Consider the following 16,177-nt stretch of genomic DNA (forward strand, 5'->3'; position numbering starts at 1 on the left):
GATTACAATTAGCTTGCTTACAGCAGTTGTTTTGGATTGGGCAATTCATATCAACACAAAATGTGTCACCACACACACTCAATCGCTTTCTGGCTCGCTCGCTCGCTCGCACACACACACACACACACACATATGGGAGCAACTGAATCTGCAACACCAAGGAAATTAATTCTGACTACTTACTATCACATTCTGCCTTCACAGGTATAAATGTTGTTGTTGCCAACAAAAGCCCCCCTAATTTCTCTCTTTATCTCAGTCACTAATTCATGTTTACATGGTGAGGGTCAATGGTGAGCTCTTGGTTCTCAGTCAAATTTAAACCATAATGTCCCAGCACCAGCCTGTATGGTTTTACAGTTCTTAGCTCTGAGCTCTGGCTCGATAGTAAGGAGCAAACATGGCATCCCACATCTGCTTCAGCATCTGCAGCATCTGTGAGATCCAGGGGAAAGATGAGGGATGAGCTGTGGAGAAACCATATCCAAGAATCATCATAACATTTCTCCTCTTCGTGCTGATATCTAGTCTCTTATGTGTTTAAATACTGTAGGTAGGTTGCGTGCAATCAAAAGTTAGACAAAAGCTGTATGCTAAATGCTAGACTAGTATTAACTAAAGCAACCACATGATTTGGATGTTGACAGTTTCTTTCAATGATTGAACAATAGGCTTACAACGTTATTTATTTTGTACCTGGATCCATTCGGACAAAAAGCATGTAGAGAAGGACCGCAGCCAGAAAAAATCTCTGAACACGGAATAACCCACCACTGGCTACTGATAGTCCTCTGTTCAAAAGCCTAAGCAAGGCCTCAAGTTTCTGAATCACAGCACCTATAAAGCACAAACACACAGTCAGTCACACTGTCTGGCAACATTAAAGGCAATACAGATGGTTAATGCAATTGTAAGTGAGATGCACCTTGAGGTGTGTTAAGTCCAGCAACCACCACCACAGGACTGGTGTTGGGATTAGGGCTTGGATGTTGTTCTTGGCTGAGGTTCTCTTTATTCTCCACGATATCCAGTGCTGTTTGTTTCTGGTCCTCTGTGAATGCAATACCTCCCACCTCACCAAAAACCAACTCCCGTGCCTCTGTCATATGACCTAAAGGCACTAGAATATGCAGTAAATAAAGCTCTGCTACAGTCCCAAATCCTGCCAATCTCCCATTGGATGGGCAGCACAGCCAAACATGGCCTGCCTCCTGCATCATAGCTTGCTCACCCACTTTGGTGTAGAGGAGTATGCTACAAAAAAAGATGAGGGACATGGAGAAAAACATGACTGTAGGGTGAATTGGGGAATACATTTACATGCCAATTGAAAACATAAATCACAATGTGCAGTGTCTGCAGTGTACAAAACTGTTATAATGGAAGAAATGAGAGCCTGCAAATTAACTATGTTATATTTTCCTCACCACATCTGCATTATTTTTGCAGATATTTTCTCAGGGCACTCATAATGTTGCAGAATCCATGCCAGTACACCAGGCCACTGATTGAGTTCAGCCAATGCTTGAATCCCCACAATGCAGAGTGCAGCCTTCAACTCCCCATACCTGAAAGTCAGATGGACAACGGTTTAGTCCAATAATGCAATGCAACAAGGACCATGTCATAAAAGCAGAGCAAATTCTAAGAACTAATACCCACCTGCTGTCTTCTTGCTCCGCGTTTAAAAGGCTCACCAGACCTCTCTCACATGTGTCGAAAGCAGCTTGGAAATCCCTCTGAACCATTAACTGCTCGGCAGCTGAATCCAACAGTCCATGTGTCAGTGCAAAATTTGAACTCAGCGGGGGACTTTGACGGACAGATCCGAAGCTGAGAGTGTGAGCCATTGAGGTGGACGAGTTGCTCATTATTGTATTGTTGGTAGCTAACGTTATATCTATTTCAGTTGTTTGTGCCGATAAATTGTAAGACGAATCACCAACTGTCAACCAAACATTAGTAATGTTTTTACCAATATGTTAAACGTGCCGTAAATTATGTGCTGGTGGTACCTGCCTTGTACAAATTTGTTTACATTCTGAGGCAATATACACGCTCTTATTTGGCTTCCGCACTCGCCACCAATCATATTAGGAGATTACTCATGAACACAAGGCAGCCAATCACTTGCGCTCTTATTCATACGTAACCCTTCAGGTGCGCTCGATTTAGCTTTAGCTCGCCCGGCGTGCCGGATAAGTGGGGTTCCAGTTGATCGTTTGGGACCTATTTTGACATCCCCAAAATATGCTTGCAATTCAAAGAAAAATGAATGTTGCAAAGCAGAGTTCTCTATGCGACATTAAAGTATTAATTAATTCATAAATATAACCACAGCATATGATCATTGATTTGTGGGATATCTGGAACAAAAGAGCATTTGCAATACATTTGCATCACTGTTTTTGTAAGACAAGGACAGAAAGTGATAAAGTTGTAGAACTCAAAATAACTCTATGGCATGAGCTGATTATACTGTGCAAAGTAAGGTTTGGGTGTTAAGGGACTTTCCTTTACTCCATTTTCTGTTGAGAGACCGATTTAGAAGGTTCTAAATATTAGACGTGATGTTTGATGTTGGACCTAAAGCAATTTGAAATACTTATTTTTCATAGCAGTAGGGATCTCTCCAAAACATCCTCACAATTCTCAGCTGAATATACATGAAAATAAGACAAATAAATGCCATACTATCCCTTTCTGTATTATTCTAGCCACATAATGTGATGGTGTATAGTGGTGAAATGTCAGATAAGTTATTGTGAATATGATCCTTACTTTCCCGGAAATGCCGACACCCATCGTCAAGACATGCAATTACAACTAAACATGTCAAATGAAAATAAAGCAGCTATAATGCCTTTGTTAACTGCTGTTAACAAGCGATGGATTAACTGAAACGCACAGCCACAGTCTCCCAAGCGTTAAGAAAAGAGAGGCCAGATACATTTTTTCACAGTTTTCTTTTGGATCCCTCACATGTGATCTTACTCTGACGTTTCCTTGCTCATGACAGAAATACTTCACAGTTCACACACACAGGGACAAACTACATGACCTTGCTTTCATTCATCAGGCGTGTGTGCAGAGAGACAGAATTGACATGCCAATTATTTGATGTTGCATTCAACCCCATTTTAGTGTTGACATTTGTGTCATATTGGATGTTATTTGGTTATGATTTGGTTATGAATGAATTCTACTGATATTTTGTGGATATTAGTGAAAACATCAGTAAGGCCATCTGCTCCTATAGCACGTATACTTTCTCTGCTGTGAAGTTGTTGTTGAAAGTGACCCTCCTGTTATCTGTACAGCTGCCTTTACAAAGGGGTGTTTGGGTTCTCTCCCCATGGTACTCCGTGTTTAAAGCTGTGCACACAAGCAAAACTTTACACACACCGGCACACACACGCAAAGACCAACAAAAACTTTAGTGCATGCACACACACACACACACACACACACACACACACACACACACACACACACACACACACACACACACACACTCATACTCAGTACAATGAATGCACCATGGCTTTGACCTGTCTAAACTGCCTTAATTACTCATGTTGTTGAAGCTTGGGAAGACTACCGGCTTTTTCTCCTGCTTGTGCAGGATTGGTGAGTTTCTATGTTTACTGACTGTGCTGATTTGCAAGAGCCAATGAGGGGGTACAAAACAAGTTTAGGGGAGAGGGCCTTGTGCAAGTGTGAGGGTTATACTCGTCTACCCATTCAGCTCATACAGTTCCACTCGGCTTGTCTCGTCTCTTAACTTGTCTCATCTTCTATGCTAGTCCTCTACATACACCAATCTTCATTGGATAAATGCGAAAGGATTTTTGCTGCTTAAAAGTATTTTTTGGTATTTGATTTATTCACTGGAACTTGTTGGTGTAAGGCTGAATATCTAAACAAGGTGTTCACACCTTCAAGGCTGCATAGGCATGGGCATAGATGGAATTCAGTTGAAGGAAGAGGGGGATGAGGTGAAGGAGAAGAAAGAAGATGAAGTGATCCACCTGAAGAGGACAATAGGTCTGCTTCCGGCTATCTCCTTCATCATCGGTACCGTGGTGGGCAGCGGCATCTTCATTGCACCAAAAGGGGTTCTGATGAACAGTGGTAGTGTGGGGCTGTCACTGGTGGTTTGGGCACTGTGTGGGGTCCTCTCCACCTTCGGTAAGCACCAACTGTCATTTTAAAAGAGGTAGTGGGTACCTATGAGAGCAAGAGGAGCATAATTGTGATGTTTGAGAGTGGTAGTTGCTAACACAATATCCGTCTTGAAACATTTGTATTAGATATTCACACATCAGTCTGATTCAGTATTGTTAAAGGTCCAATGCAGCCATTTTTATCTCAATATTAAAACATTTCTGAGTAACAATTAAGCACCTTACTGTGATTAAATAAAAAAAATAAAAAAATTAAGATACAAAAATAGCTTCTTAGCAAAAAGCAATTTATCTCGCAAGAATTTTGCTAGGACTGTATGGGAAAGGTCTGAATGAGGAGCCTAATTGGAGGAGCCTAATGGGAGGGATATGCAACCTGGAAACTAGCTGTTATTACACTGCCTGGTGATGTAGCCAGGCATGGCAAAACAAGCTGAATTTCCAGGCAGTCTTTTCAAACAGCTCTTACATTAAAAGGGCATTATCATAACTTTCACAGCATTATTCCAACCTCATAGTGTGGAAATATATATAAAACACAGGTAAATCATGCATTTGACAGCACTGCCCCTTTAATTCACAGACAGCACACAACATTCACTCCCCTAATGGAAGTTTAGGCTACCTCAGAGGTGTATTCTATTACTCACTGTATTTTCTTTGGCAGTACACTTTGCTGGGTGTATTCACTTAGTTGAATGATCTGGTCAAGGTCTACAATCCTCTGCGATCAACCTTTGCACCTACAGTTGAAGTCGAATGTTTACGTACACCTTAGCCAAATACATTTAAACATTTCCCAATATTTCAGTTTTTGATTTGTTAAAAAAGTTTGAAATATCCAATCAATGTCGTTCCACTTCATGATTGTGTCCCACTTGTTGTTGATTCTTCACAAAAAAATACAGTTTTATATCTTTATGTTTGAAGCCTGAAATGTGGCAAAAGGTCGCAAAGTTCAAGGGGGCCGAATACTTTCGCAAGGCACTGTATATGAGTCCTTGCACAGATGTCCAAATGTTTACTATTAAACTGATGGTTTAATATACAGATGTGGGATCTTAATTTGAGCCAGTTTGCTACAGCAGGAAAATGAGCCTGCAACAGGAAATGTGAATTATTATGTGGATTATAATTAATGGCCATTTTTGTAGGGGTTGATGCATTTTTCATTAGAGCAAATCAAGTCTGAAATGGAAATTTCAGTGGAAATTACAAACTTTAGAAGCCTTTTTAAACCTCAAATACACTACAAGTTTGAATTTCCTGCACAGATTCGAAGCAACAAAATTCTAAGCAACAAGTGATCAAATGAAGATCTGTACTATTCATCAAGGTTGTTTATAGGGTAATAGCCTATGGCTGACCAAATAAACTGATCAAAAGGGTAGTATGGGCTGAAAGCATGGGGTGGATGTGTGGCTGACCTTTCCCAGGTATTCCCCCAGTTTTATCTTTATTATACCACAGCTATAAGCACAGCTATAACTAGTGATATGCACTGAATAATGAATATTTAAAAAAATATGTTTCCTGAATGTATAGAGATAGTTATACAATAGAACATATCCCAGCCCACTGAGCAAAAACTTGTTGAGTCCACATGATTTCCACATCATTTCAACCAACAAATCCAATGTGATGGCGTTGAGTCAACGTGGAAAACTGACTGTATTTGAAAAAAGTCATCAACGTACGGGAATTTAGTATTTTTTTACTCAACTTTTCACCTGAATCCAATGACATGGTGAATTTATTTTGTGATTTCACGTTGAATTCACATTAGATGACCACACAACCAAATGTAAATCAAAACTTTGTGTTGAACTGACGTCTGTGCCCTGTGGGAGATGTGTCATCTGTCTCTGTCCTTTGTCCAGGGGCCTTGTGTTATGCTGAGCTGGGAACCACATTTACAAAGTCAGGGGGCCACTACACCTATCTGCTGGAGACATTAGGACCCTTGCCTGCGTTCCTGCGTCTCTGGGCAGAGTTTTTATTCATCAGGTCAGCAGCCTGTATCTCTGTGTCTCTTTGCATACACTCTTAGAATAGTTTAGGAGACAGTATAGTTTACTACCAGTTTTTCTAATACTTTAATACTGTACTCCATGTGGACTGTAAAGGCCAGCTGTAGCATCCTACGTGTCCCTGGCGTTCGGACGCTATGCGGTGGATCCCTTTTTCAGCCCTTGTGCTCCTCCCACAGCACTGATTAAACTGGTCAGCATCCTTGGAGTGAGTGAGTGATAAAATACAACCGATAAGACTTTGTGAATTGTTTGATTACTATGGAATTCTATTTCAACAAGGTTTATCTTCCTCCTCTCACTGTAGCATTTGTGGTGGCGATAAACTGCTGGAGTGTGACCCTGGCATCTCGCACCCAGGTCACGCTGACATTCATCAAGATGTTTGCCCTGGTCCTAATCATCGTTCCTGGCATCATGGCATTAGCCAGAGGTGGGGTAGTGGTTTTGGTAGAGTTACATGATACACGATGTACACAATATACCCAGGACCCTATTCAGTCAAACCCTGCTAACTCGTTTTCCTCGCTCCCCTCCCCAGGACAGACAGAGAACTTTCAGAATGGCTTTGAGATTGATACATTAACACTGGATAAGCTACCATTGGCCTTTTATTCTGGTCTATATGCCTATAGTGGATGGTAAGCAGTGCACAAAAAAAATCCCATACCATACCATCCATAAAGAACTGTTAACTGATAAATGGACATCTCTTACTTTCTTTGCAGGTTTTATCTGAATTTTGTCACAGAGGAGGTCATTAACCCAAATAGGTATTTTACATTAAAAAAACTATGTGATTGACCAATTATTTACACACAAAAAATCAAGTAACCTCAAGTCTTTGATTGTCTGCTCTATTTTGTCAGAAACATCCCACTGGCAGTCATCTTCTCCATGGTGACGGTGACTGTGTGCTACGTTCTTGTCAACGTAGCCTATTACACCATGATGACAGCAGAGGAGCTTCTTGTGTCTGATGCTGTGGCTGTGGTCAGTAATGTGGCACCAGATGGTAAAATCCAAGAAAATGAAAATAACTACATGTGAAATGAACGGCATGTGAGCCTCATATATGCTGTCTGTTTATCGCAGACGTTTGCCAATCGTGCGCTTCACGGCTTGGCCTCTGCGATTCCTGTACTGGTAGCTGTGTCCTGTCTTGGGACGCTTAACGGTGGCTTCTTTGGAGCACCCAGGTAATAATGCTGCACTCTCGTAATTCAGAACCATACACCTTGATGTACGCTTGGCTGGTTCTATTCACGAGACGTCTGTCTGTCCGTGTTGCAGGATGCTGTTCGTGGGGGCCAGGGAGGGACACTGGCCAGTCCTCTTCTCAATGATCCATATCCGTAGAAACACGCCTCTGCCTGCTATTCTGCTACTGGTATAGTCTACTACTACTGCCCATAGTCATCCTTGCCAACCCAATTAGAGTCTCTTTACAGACATCTGTATTGTGGGGATGTCCTTATTGGGTTGATGAGGTAGGTCTATGCTTTGCTTTCATTGTCCAGTTGAGATGTTTGTCTTGTCCTTCCTGCAGTATCCGTTGGTGGTAGTGATGGTGGCCAGAGGAGAGATCTTCCAGCTGATCAACTTTGCCTCCTTCTCCCGGTGGCTCTTCATTGCCATGGCGACCATGGGGATGCTCATCCATCGCTACCGCTTCCCCCTCCACCCAAGACCCTTCAAGGTCGCTATGACTACTATAATTAACTAATGCCCCTTGTTTGGTACTGTTTCTTGACTGCTTACCTAGTTTTATTCCTATGATCAGCTCATAATTCTATTCTGTCTACTAGGTGCCGCTGGCCATTGCAGTCACCTTCACAGTGGTGTGCTTCTTCATCGTTGGGCTGTCTCTGTACTCAGACCCCTGGAACACAGGGGGCTGCTGTGCTCTCACCCTGTCTGGAATCCCTGTCTACTACCTGACCGTGCACCGCTCACACCTGCCCACCCGATGGAGAAAGAGCTTCAGTGAGTCACATTCTTATCATGCCACTATAATGTCGTTGTCATCATACTGAATTACTGATAGCAGAAATGTCAGGTGAGGGTGGTGTTGTGTGGGATAGTTATGGCTGTTGTGTGAGTCACCGACAGGACTGTCTCTCTATTCTCCAGACTACTGCAGTACGCAGCTTCAGATACTGCTGGAGGTGGCTCAGCAGGAAGTTCAGACCTACTAAAGACGCCTCTTTAATCACACACACTGACCAAACGGACACCCATTGCTGTGCCCTCCATATTGTATGTAGATGTGAACACCAAGGCATGTTAGTTAGATTTGGAAAAGAATGAGCCGTTAACTCTACAGCATCCACTGCTGGGAAAGTTAGTTCCGCTGAAAAAAAACCCAATGCCTATTGTTTTTGTTTACTTGAATTAATGAGGTGTACTTTTTACGCTTTGAATACGATAGATTTTTTGTGTTGATTATTTACATTTAAAATGCCGATCATGAGCAAATGTTGACATACTGGTATTTAGTACTCAAAACAAAGAGAAACTGTGACGTATTCATTTATTCCCATTTACATAGGATTCATTAAACAGACATGCTTTTCTTAAACATCCCAAAAGTTACCCATGTCAGTTTTCCCACAAACCTCCCTCTGGGGTCTGTTGTACCAGTCATATAATAAATACTGAGCCAGAATGTAAAGGTTCTTGCATATTATGTGGTGTTCATGCCTCTTCCAGTTTATCATACCTTCAATTATAATATGGGACAAGAAACCCAGGACTGTGTGGAATCTAGTTAAAGTTAAGATATCTAAACCCAACCAATGTGAAAAGGAGCAGCAAAGTCAGCGGGTTTCACTGTAGTCAGCACACCCACCCAAAAAGAAAAAAGGCACTTTAAACATTTACATTAACTAGTTTCCAAGACACCAGTACTGTAAAAAGAGGAAGCCAAGTCAATCACCAGCAATCCCATGCCATGATATTAAACACTAGCAGACAGGATGCTCCTCAGACTTTAACCTGAATGTGTCCACCACAAGCAGTTAACAAACGAGCCAAGAAGAACTAGAAAAACCCATACATCGTTCAGAATTGGTCATATGCAAATGATGCCGTCTTCCTTTCCCATAACAAAGTAACAACTATGACCCTTCGATCAAAATAAAAACCATAAACTCACGCATTAAATGTTTAATCTTCTAGCCAAAAAACTTCCAATGACAATTCAAACATACATTTTTTAAAATTCAAATATATTTCCCTTCTACAGACAGATGTAAGACATCACCATACTACTTCATGCTTTTACATAGTTTCTCAATCACTACTACCACTCTTTAAAAGTTCACAAAGCAGATTGGACATTGTGTCATACCTAGAATAAGTTACAAAAGTGCACTAGAATAAGTGTTGACTTGGTCAATCAAAAATGGCATCTCCTTTGGGTGTAGACAGTCCTTGTTGTTTTATTACTTACTCTCATTGGTGGTTGATCATCTGTACATCATGTTACATCCTTTCAGAGGTCCAATCAAATGGAGACTCGCTCACTTTCAGAGGAGGCACCACATCTTATATTCTAGCATGGTAGTGTCGGTCTCACTGGATAGTGATGATTTATCTATGTATAAATGTACATTTCAAAGAGCAAAACATATTACAAAATGTGCAAATTAAACATACATCTTCTATGTAGGCTACATACATCAACATACAACTCAGGGATACTTTTCGGTTCCCTAGAAGTTCCTTCAAGACTATCGTGGGAGACAGTGAATTGTAATCAAAATATGGTCACTTAAGCTTGTGGCATGAAACACAACCAAGCGAGAGAAAAAAAAACTGGTTAGTAGTGACAAAAGCAACCAAAGACAAAGGTAAAATCTAAGTCTAAAGAAAACTCCCACATTTACAGATTGGAAGACAATGTGAGCAGCTTGGGTAATGATGAGACAATGGCATCCTCATCTAGCAAAGAACTTTGAAAGGGTTGCGCTCTCTGCTCGGCAGTGGCTACTTGAGTTCAGGGATGAGCTGAGACCAGCTGATGTTCCCCATACCCAGATCATCATCCTCCAGGCCAGAGAAGCTGATATCCACCAAGATCTTGCTCAGGCTGTCGTTCATGGTGTCCAGGACCAAGCCCTCCGTAAGGGAGCGGTTGGCTGTGGAGGGACCCCCGATTTGGAGCTCTCTGGAGCAGCCCTGCAGACGCTCTGGCCCCGGGGAGCAGGTGCCGGTGGGGCCAGCCGCGGATGTGGAGCGTGCAGAGGTGAGCAGCTCGCGAGGGGAGTTGAACAAGGGCAGGTCCTTAAAGGGAGTGCTACTGAAGCTGAAGGGGGTGTGGTTATGGCGGTCCGGGGTGAAACTGGGGCCGAGGATGCGGATGGGGCTGAAGTCCAGCATGCCGCCTCTCTCCTTGCCCAGCGGGGTTACCCTCCAGGGCTCTAACAGCACAGTGGGTGGCTTGCTGGGGGTGGAGGAGGCTGGGTGGCTGCTCTTGATGGGGGTCTTGAAAGAGAACTCCCTGCAGGGGCTGTCAGGCTCCGGCCGGGGGTCGAGCTCGGCGTCCTGTAAGGCGGAGCCGTCGGAGGCCAGGCCCGAGTCGAAGAAGGTGCTGTCAGGGAAGAGGAGCACGGGCTCCTCGTTGGAAGGTAGGACGAGGCGCTGCTTGCGACGGGAGCTGCTGACTTCCTTCCTGGTGTTGGTCAGAATGGCCCTAGGGGTAACGGAGGTCAGGGGCACACAGACCTGCTCCTCCTTCATCTCCTCAACTGGAGGAGCATACAGCATCACTGTGGAGGCATCACTGTACGTAACCTGCCAAACGCAGTCACAACATGTATTAATTTAATGATTATAGGGAATCAAGTAACCTCCAGCCATTTTACAATAAAAAAAAAGGTATGGTGAGACTTTACCTTGGGAGCTATACGGACCCTCTTGCCCCCTCCTGAGGAGCTAGATTTCTGCTGGGGGGCAGAGAGGGGGAGCCGTGTGGACGAGGACAGGAAGAGTGACTGGGTGAAAGGCAGCTGGATGGGGACCAGGTAGGAGTCTGCACGAGGAAGAAGGGGCTTCATCTTCCTCTCTGAACATATGGATGGCAGAAAAAAAAGTAATGAGGCAACGGCTACACATCAATCATTTCCAACTCTCAAAGGTTTGGTAATCGTCCAGCTGCTTGTTTCCCCCACGTCTTTCCCTCACTCACCAGGGACACTGGCAGATGTTTTCTTGATGTCAGGAGCAATTCTCTTTTGTTGCTGCGGGAAACAATTGAGATGTTAACTTCTTATTCCCAACACAACTATTCTAATTGAAATGGTCCCTTTCTCTTCTCAAAGACAACATATGAAGACGGCATGAGTTCGACCTGTGTAGGAGAAGTTACTATGTACGGTGGTCCTGTGTCGTCTGCCTCTCTCTGCCTACACCTCACATCTCCCCTGAAATTAATTGTCAGCTTAATGAGCTAAACAAGAGCAGATGGAAAGCATGTCCTGTGTCCTCTCTCCGACTGTCCTGTCCTCCCTGACTGACTGCCACAGATGAAAAGAAGGGTAAAACGATCTTACATGTTGGTCACAGACCTGCATGGTCCGAGACCAGATGGAAGTTGGATCAGACTCAGTCTGTGGGGTGGAAAATTGGTCAAAAGGGACAGAGTTATAAATATATTAATCAAAAAGTAGATTTCAGAGTGAAGACAGTTATTTGCAGGCATTTGTCCTTTTGTGGAGTCCCATAGTTGTAATTGGCCAGCGACAAAATATGACTTAGAACAGAAAAGTGGGTAACATGCCAACCTTGTAAACCTGGTCAAGAGTAAGGCAGCGATTGGCCTCTGGACGGATGGTCCAGTAGGAGATCTTGCCATCTTGTGTTGTCTCACGGATGAACATGTCATGCAGGGAGAGATTGTGGCGGATGGAATTCTGGCAGAGGAGCATAGACAATATCAAACTAAGAGGATGTGGCTTATGCCATTGGCAATTATACAAGTTTTTGTTGGGTGCTTAAGGGTTATTTTTCTGCTTCTATTGTAACATGATCTGGTCCTCAACTACTACAGTGGCACCAATAAAATCGTTCTGTGACCAAGGGCTTATTGTGGATGTTTACCTTCCAGCCTGGCTTGGCCACCTTTCTGAAATATGGAAAGTGATCCTCAATCCAAGTGTAGATCTCTTTCAATGTCATCCTCCTGCTCTTCTTACTGTTGATGGCAAACTGAATCATTGCCATGTACGAGTAGGGTGGTCTCTCTGACAAGGGGTCTTTGACAACCCTGTGTGCTTCCATTCGCTCACTTTGTGACTGTGTGCAAAACAGAACAAAAAAAAGAGAGGTTGGTTTTGTTTGGCCTATTTAGATACTACTCTTTTAAGACTCAACATATGCAGCAAGCACACAGACCTAATATCACACTTGAGTGCAACACTTGAAACATTCTAGATAAACATATAACACGTTGCCGGTGACACCCTCGGCATCACTGTTTACATACGTCTGTTGACAATCACACCGAGAAGCTAAGAGGAGCCAAACCTGGAGAATCTGTTGGCAAGTGTCATGATTCTCTTTGTTGGCAGCTTTCTTAGCAGGATCTGGTTCAAGACCGTCTGTATTCATCCTCCCAAGCCACTGGATGTTAGTAAGGCTGTCATCTAGAGGACTGCAATCAAGGTCCCTATTCACTGTGAAAGAATAAAAACTGTGCGCATCAACAATGTTCATCATCAAACAGTTAATTAAACAACACCGGAAAAGTAGAGGGTCATTTAACCCAAAATCATGCAAATAAACATACATGGTTTAATTGTAGTCAAAGCCTTAGTATCCTTTAGGCAGTCCATTGTTGTTGCCTTCTCTGGCTGTGTGACAAGAGCCATGCTACTCCTACCAGAGCTGCAACTGCTCATATAGCTAGGTTGACAGAAAGAATCTGCACCATCCTTGATACAGCCACCACCACTTAGAAGGATGAATTTGTTTGGTCCTTGAGAGCCACACTCCTTCCCCTTGGCAGTGAGGGCCCCAATTACACTCTGAAGGTCTGCAGTTTTGGGGATGACAACCACTTGTGTGCCAGGCATAGTGGGATGGTCCATGATACGGATGCCATCAGGAAAACACTGGCCACCTGAGGGTTTGGATGTGGATGCTTCCTTGTGTCGTAGTCCATCCGGCTCATCAATTGCTGGTTCATTTAGCTGAAAAGGAAGCTTCCTCCTCCTAAGGATCAGGGGCCTTCTTGGGCTCTGTCTCATTCTGCCCAGATTACAGAGCTGGCCCTTTGACTTCACTTGATGTCTGAAGAGATAACAGGTAACGTTAAAGTTAGAATGTAACGTTACAGCCAAAACTACATTTTCCCTGGGGCAGACAAAGCTGGTTAGGTTTGAGCTAGTTAGCTATAATGGCTAAATGATAGCTAAACTGATCTGATGACGAATCAGGCGCTGACAACTTTCTACCTGAGTTAATATGCTGCAACTAAGTAAGCAACCCTGTCGATGCAAAAGCTGTTAGTTCAAAAAAATTATCCAAGGTTCTTTTGATGGGCAAATTAAAGTAGCGTTGATAACAACGCTGAATTAAATGTATATCGGGTATGGATCACATCATGAACTGATATTTTCCATACTTGTGCTGACGTTACTCTAGTAACTTGCTAACCTAACTATACTAAAATCAATTTGATTGTATCAATTAAAAATAAAGCAGCCAGATAATTGTTACTATAGCTAACGATTTTAGAATAGAAATACCAGTCTTTCAAATATCAGCTATGGTTATGACGCAGTCTTCTAGAACATGATGGTGTTAGCTAAATTAGATAGTTGCCAATCCACGGGTTTACAGTTAGCTAGCTAACATACAAAGAAGGTAGAAAAATATTCCCCAAACTAAACTAGTAGTTAGTTAGATAGCGGTAATCGTTAACGCGTTTAGTTTGCAAGCTAACGTTAGTCCAGTTAATTAGCAAGCTAGCTAGCAACTTTAACCAAGTTGCATATCACAAACCTTCATATTATGGTGATGCAATGCGCTTTTGTTCTGGGTTATTTGACTCCTTAATTAAACAATGACAATAATCGAAAATGAAAGTTGACAGGTAGTTTGTAGATCTCAATCTCCTTTCATTCAGTGTGAAAGTGAATGGGATTTTGAATTTTGGCGCAGTATTTGCGATTCCGGTCATGTGGTCTTTGCATATCCAATGGGTGAACCCAGTGGATGTGAAAACCAATCAGTGTTAACCATTATGTTAACGGCAAGACTTGGAGGACAGCGAAGCAAATGCAAAATGTTTGCCCTTTCTGATTCTGACATTATTTATTCAAAACATTGATAGCTAGCTACTTCTGACATGCAGTTTACACCCAGGTACGTCGTGTGATATACGAAGGCGTACGTACTTTTCCATGTGTTCACTCTGTTGTTATTTTTTGTTGTTGTAGCTAACTAGCTACTTAACCCAAAGCAAGCTATAGTGTTTAAAACGTTTCTTATATGCCACATTTGTTTCATACTGCACTCCTTTAATACGTCACCATATATTTAACCTTCTCTTGATCCCATCAGCTCCTCAACAATGATCTCTGATGCCCCGTAAAACAAGAAAGAAATCTTTGCCATACTCACAGAAGCCGTCGCTGTTGTTTTTTGAGCCACCACTTGATGACGCCAGATACCACAATGTGCCTCAAGTGAGAGGCGCACTCAATCCCAAGTCATTTCTAGATGAGGAGCAGCGACAGAACAGCTGCACAGCCTGTAGTTCTTGGGTAATCACAGTTTATAACTGTTAATGTGTATGATGATAATCATGTTTTTAATGTAATTATTTACTATCTTCTGAATGTTGTCCTTTCATAGACTATAAATAATGTATGACAAACATGTTCAAAGATGTCTCTCACTCACTCAATTTCAGGTGAGTCCACAGTTTGATCAGTTACCGCCCCCTGCACCCAGAGGAAGGCGAGGGAGGAAGAAGTGCCTCTCTGCACCAAGCATTCTTGACAGGAGTTCTAACTTATCCAGAAAAGGTAGTGTTTGCAAGTTCCAAGCCTTATCCTTTCAGAGAAGGTCAACAGCCCAACCTCTCCATCAAAAGCATGCACGTAGAAAGAAAGCTGTAGAATCTGCTCTTGGGGCCCATGAGGAGCAGCAGGGCTTGCAAATTCATAAGGTTGGTTCTCTAAGTACAGAGTACCTAAGTAACCAAGATGAAACGGAGACACCAACACAGATAACTTCTCTCAGGAAAGGGACAGCTGAGAGGAGACGGTTGTCAGAGGTAACACCGGAAGATGCAGCATCAACCTCCAGCAGATGTGTGGGGGTCCTTAGAACGTCAGCTGCCAATCTTGCCAGACATGGCAAGAGCCCAGCGTCATGCTCTGCTCAGACTCCTGCCTCAGAAACACACCACACCCCTGGCACGGACAATGTTTTCTCCCCACTTGATGTAGAGACTCCAGAGTTACACCATGATGGAAGTTCCTCCTTTCTTCGCCTCCTGTTGCCACAGCCGATGACCCCGCCACATACTGTGACTTCAGAGATTTTAGCAACAGACACCCCAGAGAGGGACTATGGAGTCAAGGTTACATGGAGGAGGAGGAAAGGGCTGATGAGGTTGCTGATGGACCGAGGTTATCTTTCAAGTGCAGAGGCACTAATTAGCATCTAATCAACATAACTGTAAATGTTGACATCATTTTACTATCATGTTCTGCAATTAACACTGAATTGTAGTTAACACCACATGAATAAATTAGTCCACTGATTGAAAGTGATATGTTGCAATAACTATAATATTATTGAGTCCACTCAATTGTTTTGCTTCTCGGAATAACATTGTCCATGTGCAGTTGGTAGTTCAGCCCATTATGGATGTGGCTCTGTCTAGGTTCTTGTTTTCTTTGTACCCTGGGTCCACATTAAATCTTTTTAAAAATTGGTTGTTTT

The 16,177-nt window shown here is 42.8% G+C and overlaps 4 protein-coding genes across 6 annotated transcripts; 2 read left to right on the top strand and 2 right to left on the bottom strand.

Annotated features, from left to right (window-relative positions):
• Positions 1–261: 261 nt before the first annotated feature.
• On the bottom strand, positions 262–2,076 carry pex26 (peroxisomal biogenesis factor 26). The gene is made up of 5 exons (XM_029667181.2): positions 1,663–2,076; positions 1,428–1,568; positions 926–1,254; positions 697–837; positions 262–467 (listed from the first exon to the last, which is right to left on the bottom strand). Exons 1-5 carry the CDS (start codon positions 1,869–1,871, stop codon positions 364–366), a joined length of 924 nt encoding a protein of 307 aa, XP_029523041.1. The 5' UTR covers positions 1,872–2,076; the 3' UTR covers positions 262–363.
• A 1,677-nt stretch (positions 2,077–3,753) lies between these two features.
• On the top strand, positions 3,754–9,061 carry LOC115132979 (cystine/glutamate transporter-like). Its single transcript, XM_029665752.2, has 12 exons — positions 3,754–4,191; positions 6,068–6,194; positions 6,314–6,429; positions 6,525–6,650; positions 6,759–6,858; positions 6,946–6,990; positions 7,087–7,210; positions 7,313–7,416; positions 7,511–7,607; positions 7,767–7,916; positions 8,026–8,203; positions 8,351–9,061. The coding sequence occupies exons 1-12, from the start codon at positions 3,957–3,959 to the stop codon at positions 8,413–8,415; spliced, it is 1,467 nt and encodes a 488-aa protein (XP_029521612.1). The 5' UTR covers positions 3,754–3,956; the 3' UTR covers positions 8,416–9,061.
• On the bottom strand, positions 8,734–14,779 carry LOC115132978 (forkhead box protein M1-like). 2 transcript variants are annotated; one of them, XM_029665751.1, is made up of 9 exons: positions 14,755–14,779; positions 13,008–13,510; positions 12,746–12,894; positions 12,320–12,514; positions 12,004–12,132; positions 11,773–11,829; positions 11,409–11,460; positions 11,116–11,285; positions 8,734–11,014 (listed from the first exon to the last, which is right to left on the bottom strand). In XM_029665751.1, the coding sequence occupies exons 2-9, from the start codon at positions 13,465–13,467 to the stop codon at positions 10,208–10,210; spliced, it is 2,019 nt and encodes a 672-aa protein (XP_029521611.1). In that variant the 5' UTR covers positions 13,468–13,510; positions 14,755–14,779; the 3' UTR covers positions 8,734–10,207. The 2 variants fall into 2 exon arrangements, with proteins under 2 accessions (XP_029521611.1, XP_029521610.1); XM_029665750.2 differs by lacking the exon at positions 14,755–14,779 and adding an exon at positions 14,225–14,365.
• On the top strand, positions 14,468–16,169 carry LOC115132980 (uncharacterized). 2 transcript variants are annotated; one of them, XM_029665753.2, is made up of 3 exons: positions 14,468–14,611; positions 14,786–14,988; positions 15,138–16,169. In XM_029665753.2, exons 2-3 carry the CDS (start codon positions 14,806–14,808, stop codon positions 15,897–15,899), a joined length of 945 nt encoding a protein of 314 aa, XP_029521613.1. In that variant the 5' UTR covers positions 14,468–14,611; positions 14,786–14,805; the 3' UTR covers positions 15,900–16,169. The 2 variants fall into 2 exon arrangements, with proteins under 2 accessions (XP_029521613.1, XP_029521614.1); XM_029665754.2 differs by having other exon boundaries at positions 14,468–14,587.
• Positions 16,170–16,177: the final 8 nt, after the last annotated feature.

The sequence above is a fragment of the Oncorhynchus nerka genome, linkage group LG8 (genome assembly GCF_034236695.1).
Source record: "Oncorhynchus nerka isolate Pitt River linkage group LG8, Oner_Uvic_2.0, whole genome shotgun sequence".
Taxonomy (NCBI): domain Eukaryota; kingdom Metazoa; phylum Chordata; class Actinopteri; order Salmoniformes; family Salmonidae; genus Oncorhynchus; species Oncorhynchus nerka.

Bases quoted from the DNA above. Each gene is read 5' to 3' on its own strand.
- pex26 (XM_029667181.2), bottom strand. From the start codon at position 1,871: ATGAGCAACTCGTCCACCTCAATGGCTCACACTCTCAGCTTCGGATCT. The intron at 1,255-1,427 runs GTGAGGAAAATA...CTTTTTTTGTAG, and splicing joins GCAAAAATAATGCAGATGTG to CATACTCCTCTACACCAAAG. The intron at 838-925 runs GTGCATCTCACT...TGTGCTTTATAG, and splicing joins TGGACTTAACACACCTCAAG to GTGCTGTGATTCAGAAACTT.
- LOC115132979 (XM_029665752.2), top strand. From the start codon at position 3,957: ATGGGCATAGATGGAATTCAGTTGAAGGAAGAGGGGGATGAGGTGAAG. The intron at 6,195-6,313 runs GTCAGCAGCCTG...TGGACTGTAAAG, and splicing joins GCAGAGTTTTTATTCATCAG to GCCAGCTGTAGCATCCTACG. The intron at 6,991-7,086 runs GTATTTTACATT...CTATTTTGTCAG, and splicing joins GAGGTCATTAACCCAAATAG to AAACATCCCACTGGCAGTCA.
- LOC115132978 (XM_029665751.1), bottom strand. From the start codon at position 13,467: ATGAGACAGAGCCCAAGAAGGCCCCTGATCCTTAGGAGGAGGAAGCTT. The intron at 12,895-13,007 runs GTATGTTTATTT...ATTCTTTCACAG, and splicing joins TTTGACTACAATTAAACCAT to TGAATAGGGACCTTGATTGC. The intron at 11,015-11,115 runs GTAAAGTCTCAC...TGCGTTTGGCAG, and splicing joins GGGTCCGTATAGCTCCCAAG to GTTACGTACAGTGATGCCTC.
- LOC115132980 (XM_029665753.2), top strand. From the start codon at position 14,806: ATGCCCCGTAAAACAAGAAAGAAATCTTTGCCATACTCACAGAAGCCG. The intron at 14,989-15,137 runs GTAATCACAGTT...ACTCAATTTCAG, and splicing joins GCACAGCCTGTAGTTCTTGG to GTGAGTCCACAGTTTGATCA.